Genomic DNA, 10,425 nt, shown 5'->3' with positions numbered 1-10,425 from the left:
TGACTGACTATCATTCTGACAGGGCCCAAAAGAACAAACATCTGAGACGGCCCAGAGGCTAGAGAGAAGGTGAGAGATTCGTTATCACAACCTCCCCAGGGTCCAAATGAGGAAACAGAGGGCCACAGAGTAAGTTGTAAGCAGAGGTGGAGGGATCCTTACAGACCCTCAAGACAAACCTTTGGACCAAACCACAGATGAGGAAAGTCCTCAAACATAGGCAGAGCCTTGCTCAAAGCAGGCTTAAGATCTTCTAGGGCCCCAGGATTTGGCCCTTTGCTTAACCAGCTAGAGTCTTAGAAAGGGAAGCGAGGCCAGAGGGAGTAAGTTATTCTGGGACTGTGATGACATGTGCCCCAAGAGACCCAAGCCCGGCCCTCTGCCATGGGGTCCCTGAGAGCCTTCTGACCACCAGCCATGGCACCTTGCCTGCTGAGGCTTGGGGGCAGGGGGGATCACTGCTTCTTAATGGCTTCCTGCCCAGAAAGCTTCTAGAAGTGCCTGATGCTAACTGTTTCCACTGAAAGAGCTGACTTCAGTGCATCCAGAGGGTTTAAGATCAGATTCCAGGCTAAACTGAATGTGGAGAGTTCTGAGCATGGGAGTAGATAAGGAAGGGAAGACATCATCGCCTTAGAAGATGTTCAGAAAAGGACATATAGCCAGGCTATCTGATCTGGGAGAGAGCTATGTTGCCCTGAGGCAGGGGGATGGAGGAAATGACCTTTGAGGGCTGGGATTCTCTTTGGGGCATTCCCTGGCTTCCCATGGATGCCCAGGGGCAGCACACTAGTTCTGAGAGGAGCAGTAACTGTCCAGAAGGGACTTTCTTCCAGACTTGCCCTGTACCTAACTCCAAACAGGCACCATACAACAAACTTGACACTTAGCAACCTGTGAGCCTGCCTCTCATTGTACAGCTGGGAAAACTGAGGCCCAGTAAGGAGGGGTCTCCCCAAAGTGCCAGAGTGACTCATGATTCATGACGTTAGAGCAGGGTGGGAGAATGACCCTGGGACCCAGGGCCCAGAGCCTCCTGTCAGAGAAGGTTTCCTAAGGCCACAGACTTTCCCCTTCTGTGACTGTCTCCACACCAGCCTGGGTCCTGCCCAGGTTGAGGGCTCTCCTCCCTGGGTCCTTTTCCTTGACACTCTTTCCAATGCCCCTGTGCAGTCTGGGTTCTACCCAGAGGCCCCCAGGAAGGGCTGGTGTGTCATTTGCAGGAGGCAGCGTGCAGGTGGCGGGACCGGCGGGTGAGCCACAGTGGGCGGACGCTCCAAGCTTCGGAACTGTAATGTTTGGGGAATTTCAACTGGCATTGCTGTCCAGTCCCAGCCAACTGGTTAACGGTGCCGAGTTTGAATCAGTGACCCGCCTCCTGGTCCCTCCTCCTCAGCTTCTCTTCCTCCCTCCCTCGGGCCCTCCAGGAGGCGCCTGGAGTGCAGGCGAGCTGAGCTCAGGCCGCTGCTCTCCGCCTCCTCCCTCTCCGAGCTGAGCTGGCTGATGGAGCGCAGGGCTAGGGCTGGCTCTTGCCGAGACCCTGGTCCCGGGTAGCCTGGTCCCCGGAGAGGGAGAGGCCTGTGCCCACAGAGCTCTGCTGGGCCCTGCCAGCTCCCCTCACCCCACCATGCCTCTGTTGGACGTGTTTTGGGCTTGCTTCAGGAAAGTGAAGGTAAGAGGCTACCCAGACCCAGCCCAGCCCACTGCTCTGGTTTGAAGGAGGCAGCTGGGGACCACTGTGTGCTGGCTGGATGGCAGATGGGCTTCTGAGACTACCTTGGAGCTAGAAAGGCTTGGGTTCAAGTCTTGCCTTTGTCACCAGCTCTGTGATCTTCTGCTGCTTTCCCACAAAAATAAGTCGGCTAGCTGGCTCTTCTTCTAAAACCTACCTCTGTTGCTTCCCTGGCCTTGTCACAAAGGCAAGAATCTTAACCTCTCTGAGCCTCTGTTTCCTCAGCTTTAAAATAAAGACAATAGAGACACCAACCTTATAGGGTGGTGAGGTTGGTATTATTGTTTACATATTAAATGTATTCAAATATAAGAGATAATATGTGTAAAGTTCCTAGCGTAATGCCTGGCATGTGGCATCCATACCATGTGAGTAATGGTAACTATTATTATGATTATTGTTACTAATTTCCTTCAACATATAGGAAGTACCTACTCTGTGCTAGGCACCATAGGAGTTACACATAAAACAAAAGGGACATGGCTTCTGTCTAGGCACCATAGGAGTTACACAAAAAAACAAAAGGGTCATGACTTCTGTCCTCAGAAAGGAGGTAAGAAAATGACAAATCTTTATCAGGCACCTACCATATGCCAGACACTCTGGTAGACGGTTAGTGGGCCAATAAATGTTTGCTGAGTTCCTGCTGTATCCTGGACACGGGGAATATACGAGCACAGCATCACCCATGAGGATGTGGAGGGCATGGTTTCTGCTCTAGAAAACAAGGGAGCTGATATTTATTTAGTATCTGGTATGTATCAGACATAGGCACTTTCAGTCCGTAAACTGTGGTGGTGATTTTCACCACAAGCCATTGTTTTTCTGCTTTTATAGATGGGGAATGGACACTGTGAATGATTAAGAAATATTTACAAGGTCATTCAGATATGACTGGCAGAGTTGGGATCTGAACTCCTAAGTAAGTCCATACTCTTCTTGACAGTATATGGCTTCCCACAGCTGAACTCGGTAGGGAGACTTTTAAACAACTAGCCTGACTATACAAGACAGGATGAAAGTCAAGCTGGGATCCTTGGAGGGACTTGGAAAGGTTTCACAGGAGGTCACATTTGGGCTGAGCTTGAAGGAAGAGAAAAGTTTGTCAGTCCAAAAAGGGGGGGAGGGCATTCCAGGCATGCCTGGCAGAGGGAACTTCATAAGCAAGAGTCTGGAGGCAGTCAAGTTCTGGGTTGGGGGAGGGGCTGGTTTCATCATGTGCCTTAAGTGCCGGGTTCGAGGGGAGAGGAGCTAGAGAGAGGGAACCAGGGGCTGCCTCCCATACAATTTGGAATTGATCTGTGTGTTCATCGTCCTCACCTAGTGAGGGTCCCAAATGAGCTTTTCACTCATCTGCGGTAAAACGGGAGAAGAATGGGGCTGATACAGTGCAGTTTTCAGAAAGCTAAATTAATTCAACTCAAAGGACTATTCTTATTTAGAGAGTATAATGACCTTCTTACAGGGGTGGGGTTCAAATGATCTTTCTCTTATGAAATAGGAGTGTGAGGTTTTTAGAATACCTGTCCTCAGCAAAATAAAAAAGTTTGCAACACCCTGACTGTTCCCCTCCTCATTTATTTAAAAATTATCTTCCTCGTTCATGAAATTCCAAAGTCTGGGGACTGCTGTTTTAGGGGATGAGGGGATTTCAGTAAAGTAAGGATATAATTAAGTGGACAGTTTTAAGAATAGCACTCCAGCAGCCTTGGATGGAAATGGTGTGGAGGGGCCCAAGTAGTGATGCAAAGGCCAGGAAGGTGGCTGCGATGGCAGTGGGGATGGGTGGGAGGGGATGATGGGGGATGGGTCTAATGATAAGAACAGGACAAGTGGGAAGTGAAAGTACCCGTGAGGTTGGATGCCAGACTGGCACCACTGTCCACTCTCTGGAGAACCATTCTGGGTGCTTGGCATGGATTTAAATCCCTTTGCACTCATTACTCCAATCTGTCAGACTCCCAGCAAATGCTCCCAACCCATGTCAGCCTCTTAGAAACTGTTGGGGCCGGACAGCCCCAAGAGAAAGTCAGGGCCCTTTATCCCAGGTCCCAGACACTAGCACACGTGCACACATTCACTCATGTGCATGTCCACAAAGATGGAGCCTACACATGCGTTTCTGCACACTCTCAGCTACACACACATATGCATAGACACGCCATTCAAGCGTATGCACACACACATATGCACATAGAGACAAACACACACACAATCACATATGCACACACAGATATTACATATCCACAAGCATGTAGACTCACATACGTGCCCACATGCACATACAGAGGTAGGCACGCACGCACACAAATACATACCCTCCCATGCACGAGCTTGCAGGCACACACACAATTATGGAGGCATACAGAAGCATGCACACGGTGGAAAGGCACATGTGCACACACAGTGTTGTGGCAGATGCGAATCAACACATGGTTAGATCTCAGGGGTAAGAGACAGCCTGCCAGACTAACGCATACCTTGAGTTTTGTGTCTCTTTTTTCAACGCTGCTGCTTTGAGGCCTCAGGGGCATGGGCTGCTCTGAGCCACCCTCCCTCTCTGAGCCGGCTCCCCTCCTGAGCAATTGCATGGCTGTGCGGGAGGGGAGCTGTGGCAAATGCAAGAGCTGCCTGCAGAGAGGGGCATGGCTGTGGCCAAGCCTGCTATAGCTGAAAGGGCCATCTCAGACGTCTCATTCGACCTTCTCGTGGTCCTAATAGGGAAACCGAGCCCCCAGCATCCTGCACCACATGGAGCTGTCCATCAACTGAGGAGGTTTGAGGAGGGAGGAAGCAGAGAAACTTAGAATCCCAGCCCCCACCCCATACACACAAGCACACATACTAGCTGTGTGCGTTTGAGCAAGTCCTTTCTGAGCCTCAGCTTCCTTGCCTGCAAAATGACACTATTCGGGGCCTGCCTCACAGAGATGATCTGAGGATTCGGGGAGGTTGTGTCTTTAAAGTGCCTGGCGTGGAGTAGGTGGTCAACACACATGACTTGTTGGAAACAGATTTCAGAACTGTACACCGGGGGTGTCAAAGCAAAGAACAAGGTTATTCCATGTTTGGCAATTCCAGGGTTCAGGTCTCAGGTCTTGTCTTCTCCTTTGCCACAACTCCCCTTCAGCCCTCTCCTCTGGCCCTGTCTGACTCCAGGACCAGAAACAACCTGTTTGGGAGCTGAAGGATGACACCTCAGTGATACTGGGAAGGTGGCGAGAGGTCAGGCCAAGGCCCAGAACTGCTTTGAGCTGCACTGGGGTTAGGGGTAGCCAAGGGGCAAGGCGTTTGGATGTGAGATGAACCCAGTGTAAATAGTTCCGTCCGTGTCTGATGTATCTTCCCTGGACACCAATGAGTGTTGAGAAGGTATCCATGACTTCTCAGCAGAGTACCATATATGCATGCGAGTCCCCCCAGCTTCACACTCACACGCGTACACACGGGACCGTTTCTCTGATGTGTCCTTTTGCCCCATTCCAGCAACTAGCATGGTGTGATGCACATAACGAGTGCCTGGAACATGGATACTCTTTCACGTTACTGTCTTTGTATCAGGTGGGCATATCAAGTCCTGGAGGGTACTGGCCTGGCAGGTAGAGAATCCAGCTGGAGCTCCATCTCAGCCATGACCTCTAGGTGACTTTGAGAGGGACAATACTCCCTGCTGGCCCTCAGTTCTTTCCCCTTATAACAGAGGTAGATAGTCACACAATATCAGAGATGGCAAGGTCCATAGAGGTCATCTGTTCCTTCATCCCTTTTCCTCCCTCCAAACTACCGATGAGGAAACTGAGGCTCAAAGAGGGGAAGAGATGTGCCCAAGGTCACACACGGTGTCAGGACATAGTTGGATCCACACACGGTCTGCGTAGTAGACTGTAGTCTCCCTACTGCTCTGTGGCAAAATCCAAACCCAGCTCGTCTCTGGTAGAATATAACAGCAATACCAGCGGGACATGCCACACACATGCACATAAAGGCATGTGGTAATAACCCTGTCTCACCTAACTGCTTCTATGGGAGACAAAGCAAATCACAGATAGAAAATTCCCTTGTAGATATTGGCTCGGTGCTTTGTGACAGCCTGGAGGGGTGGGATAGGGAGAGTGGGAGGGAGGGAGACGCAAGAGGGAAGAGATATGGGAACATATGTATATGTATAACTGATTCACTTTGTTATAAAGCAGAAACTAACACACCATTGTAAAGTAATTATACCCCAATAAAGATGTTAAAAAAAATTAAAAAAAACTAAAAAAAATTAAAAAAAAAAAAAAAGAAAATTCCCTTGTAAACTAGGAAGCTTTGTCAAGGTTGGCCACCCAGTTATAGTCCAACAAGCGACACCATGCTTTTCTCCAGTCATGTGCTCACACAGCCTGGCATATGACTGCAGATGTGCACAAGGGCTCTCCTGAGTTCACCCAAGGACACACTCTAAAGCACCCCCTCCTGTGTGCGCAAAACCACCTAGTCCTCAAGGCAAAAGGATGGCAATGGGCACTGGCAAGGTGAGATGGGGAGCAGGAAGCAAGGCTTTGACTCTGACTCATGTGTTGGACACAAATTCTTACTTTGCCTTCAGCTTCTTTGGTACCAAAAGGAGTATGAGTGGGGGCTGCTGGTGGTAGAGGACAGGCCTGATGATATGGCTGGTGGAGGCAGAAGAAGTGGAAAAGCCTGCAGATTGGCAGTGCCAGGGTTTTTTTCCCCTGCCCAAAGCCCTATAGAAAGTTAGAACTGATATTAGCTACATTTATAGAGCACACAGTATGTGGTAGACATTGTTCCAAGCCCTTGACATATATTAACTCATTTCACCATCACAATCACTCTGCAAGGTGAGTACTATTATTCTCATCATCCTCATTTTACTGAAGCACAGAACTTTTAGGAAACTTATCCAAGGTCGCACAGCTATTATGTGATAAACTTGGGATTTTAAACGCAGGTAATCGAAGTCCAAAACCCATGTTCTATCCACTATGTTTATGTAATCTCTGCCTCAGTTTTTTCCACCTATAAAATGAGGGGGTTAGATTGATTTATCTCTGAAAGTCCTTCCAGCTCCGGTACTCTCATTATATTTAATATTGTTGACTGAAAAAAAAAGCAGGACTCTTGCATCTTCCCATACATAGAAAAGTGCTAAATGCATTAACTTGAGATGTCTGGTTTTCTTTAATTAACGGTAATCCTTTGATGTTCCAACTTCTTTGTTGCAAAAACCCCATATATCCAGGGTTCTCCCTTACCTCTTCAGAACAGTCCTTCAGAACTGTCTGAGAGGCTGTCTTCCAGGCTTGAAGTCCTCAGAAAGACTGCCAAATAAAACGTAATTCTCAACTTTTAGGTTGTGCGTTTCTTCTCTGAACCTTTAAGCCAAGTGAAAAAAAGAACTGCTCCCAAATGTCAGTGATTGCTACTCAAGGTCCCTGGGGAGTGGAGCTGAGCCCGGGTTCAGAGAAATGAAACTGCGCTGGAGGCTGGTCCTCCCAGCAGCTCCTAGGGCCGGAGAAGAGCTGGAGGCCTGGGAAGCTCTGGGAGCCAGGGCCTGGCCTGCATTTCCAAATCACTAGTAACAATAACAGGGAGCAGCAGCTCAGGCAGTCTGTGCTGGGATGTGGGGTCAGAGGTTTCACAGTGGGGTTGGGGAGTGGAGCTCCTGGACTGCATCCCTTTGGCCCACCCCTGAGCTGCCGCTGCCGCTAGGGACCTTGGAGTCCAGCTAGACCGGCAGCTCCAAGGCTGCAGCTGCCAAGGGACAGAGGAAAGGAAGTTCTGCATTTGGGGAATAGGGCTTGAGGCCCTGGAAATGAACATGGGTTGAGGACTTTCCCTGGCCTTTCCAGCTACTCTGGCTTGGGTCCCCCTGAGAGTTGAGAGAAGAATGTGGTATAATGATACAATGTAGTAGCTGCCGGAAATGGAATGCTGACCCACAAGCCCAGCTTCGGCCTCTTCTTTCCCTCTCTGAGTCTCGGTTTCCTCATCTACAACATGGGGATAATAGTCTCCACTTCAAAATTGATTACGAGGGTGACATATGTGAAAGTGCCTGCTGCATAGTAGGTACTCAGAAAGTCTGAGTTAAATCTGAAGATAGTCTATAGGTTGCTCTAGGTGATTCTGGGTTCGTAGCTTGGGCCCTCAGTTTCCTCATCCATAGAATAGGGAGAAATTCTACCTGCCTGAGGAGAGCCTAGATTTGGGGACATCCTGTGGAGATAAAGACAGTAGGAAACACTGATGTTACTACACTGAGGCTTTGAAAGTGAGTTGTTTAAGCCGTTCCCCTCACTCCTCCTATCCCCACCCCTACTCCCACCCTGGGCCAAATTAGTTCAGAGTCTGGGAGAGAGTCCCCATTCCACCCTGGAACCATTGCGTCTCCTCCCTCCAAGTCCCTTCCTGCACTCACCCCATCTAAGGCCCCTCTCCTAGAAGGACTCCCAAGCTCTGGGCAGGAAGGAGGGTCCCTGTTGGCTGGTGGGAAAGTTAAGTCTTTGGGATGTGACATTCCTGAGATTATCCAGAGAACCCCTGGGGGTTGCAGCTGCACTCTCTCTCCTCTCTGGCCCGGCTCTCTGCCTGCTGTGGAGGAGGGGAGGGCAGTAGGTCACAAGGCTGGAGAAGGCTGGGGGGAAAGGGGCTCAAAGGCAAGGAGCCAGGCCTGGAGTGGCCCTTCAGGCCAGGTGAGGAGTGGGGAGTGGGGAAGGAGCAAAGGACACCCCACCAGGACTGGCAGGAAGGGATCAGGGCAAAAAGAGCCCAAGGCAGCAGGCTATCTGTCACAGGGTGAGTTATAAAATGATATACAGATCAGCATTCCTAAGGCTACAGGTCGGATCCCCTCTTGGGGGTGGATGAGTGGGGTATTAGACCATGGTAGTTCTGGTGGGTGGGAAAGGAGAGTCAGGACTTCTGAGAGGCTCACATTCCAAGCTAGTCTGGGACAGCTCGCACCCTCAGAGAAGGGAAAAAAATCCCCTCTGGGGATTCCTCAAAGTGCTGTCCCAGATTGAGTTCTACAAAGGCCATCTCGAAGTCATTTCTTCCAGTGTCTTTTCCCAGCTGGGACTGTCCCTCACCCTATTCCTTGTGATGGAAGGATAAGAATGGTCAGGGACCCACTTATTACAGGCAACAAGTCTGAGGCCCAGCAAAGAACTGGTCAAAGGCATGTGGTCAGGCCCAGAATGCCTGATGTCACTCAGTCCCACTTTAAACCATGTCTCCCCTGTCCTTCCCAGGGGAGAGATTGGCATCCCTCAGGGCTGTAGCATCTCACTCACAGCAGATATCACACCCTGAACATGAGCACATGTTCCCAGGCCATGGAATGGGGTTTAAAAGTGACACCATGACACTAATACTCCAATTGAGGCTCAATCCAGCCCCAGCATGCACACTGCAGTCCATGTACCCAGCTACCTTCAAGCTGTACTGTGAGCTCCTTTAAGGACCCAGCCTGTGTCTTATCCACCCCTGTGTCCAGTCCGACACAGCCTCTATTATAGGCCCAGCCTAGAGGAAGTTGGCTGAGTGCATAGAATATACATGTACTCTCATGCACATACAAGGAGCCAAAGCCACTGCACCTTCTCCCGATGGAGAGACCCCAAGAGACAGAGGAATCAGCTACCAAGGGATCAGGGGAGTCTGCTTCTCACAGTGGCCATAGTCTGTGTTGGCAACACACAGGCTGGGTCTGAGGGCAGTGAGAGCCCACTCAGGAGGGAGGGAGGGGTCAGGCTGTGAATAGGGCTCTGTGTGGCCCAGCTGAGAGGACTGGGGGAGGCTGGAATGTCAAGAACGTGCTCTCATGAACAGATCCAGGCTGGGGCCTGTGGCACAGGGCTGGCCAGGGGTTGAGGGGGAGCAGGGAAGCCAGGCAAGGAAAGGACGAAAAGTCCCCACCAGCCTGTGCTCAGATAGCAGGGTAAGGGCTGGGCATAGAGGATGCTGGGAGAGCAAGCTCCAAACCCGCCAGTGATGCTGAGGACTCCTCAGGTCTGGACAAAGCCTGTCAGTAGCCTTTGCTACTCCAACCACCCCTCTCAGATCCCGCAACTTCTCACCCAGCAACCAACTTCCTGTTTCCATCCCCCTTTGGGCTGTGGCCCTCTTTTTTCACTCTTTGGACAGGATTCCCTTTTTCTGTCAAAAACTCTGGATCTGTCTCTTTCTGTCTAGCCACTCTGTCTCCCACTAGATGGCAAGCGCCTCATGCGTAAGGTCCATATCTGCTTCTGTGCAAGTTTGTATCTGCAGGTCCACCACAGGGCCTACTGCATAGTTCTGAGTCGATGCTGCACACAGGCTTCAAATCCAAGAGATTCAGAGCGAGATTCATTACAAAAGGAAGATTCCCCTCCCACTTACCCCCAACCAGGCCTCTTGCTCTGTTCCTGACCTCAGTTAATAGCACCTCCATCCACCTGGTTGCCCAGGCCAGAAACCTTGCTTGGACTCATCCTTGACTCCTCTCTTCAACTCCCATATCCTGTCATTTACTGTGGTTCCATTATATAGACAGTTCATATACTGGTCCCCTCCTTTCTATCCCAAAGGCCACTGACCCTATCTGCTCCAGCCTCCCCGTGTCAAGTTTTGCCTAACCTTCCCCACCCCCATTCCCAATGAATTCCTCACTCAACAGATAGAGTAACATTCTGAAACATAAA

The 10,425-nt window shown here is 50.3% G+C and overlaps 1 protein-coding gene across 1 annotated transcript in view; it reads left to right on the top strand.

Moving 5' to 3' along the window:
- The first annotated feature begins 1,551 nt into the window (after positions 1-1,551).
- Positions 1,552-10,425, top strand: part of STARD8 (StAR related lipid transfer domain containing 8) — a 73,525-nt gene continuing 64,651 nt past the window's right edge. The window contains exon 1 of the mRNA XM_030847102.2: positions 1,552-1,672. Within this exon, the coding sequence (XP_030702962.1) occupies positions 1,628-1,672 (45 nt within the window). The 5' untranslated portion in view covers positions 1,552-1,627. The remainder of the gene's footprint in view (positions 1,673-10,425) is intronic.

The sequence above is a fragment of the Globicephala melas genome, chromosome X, assembly GCF_963455315.2.
Source record: "Globicephala melas chromosome X, mGloMel1.2, whole genome shotgun sequence".
Lineage (NCBI taxonomy): Eukaryota > Metazoa > Chordata > Mammalia > Artiodactyla > Delphinidae > Globicephala > Globicephala melas.
The sequence above is the reverse complement of the archived record's forward strand: the minus strand, read 5'-3'. Positions and strand labels throughout refer to the sequence as shown.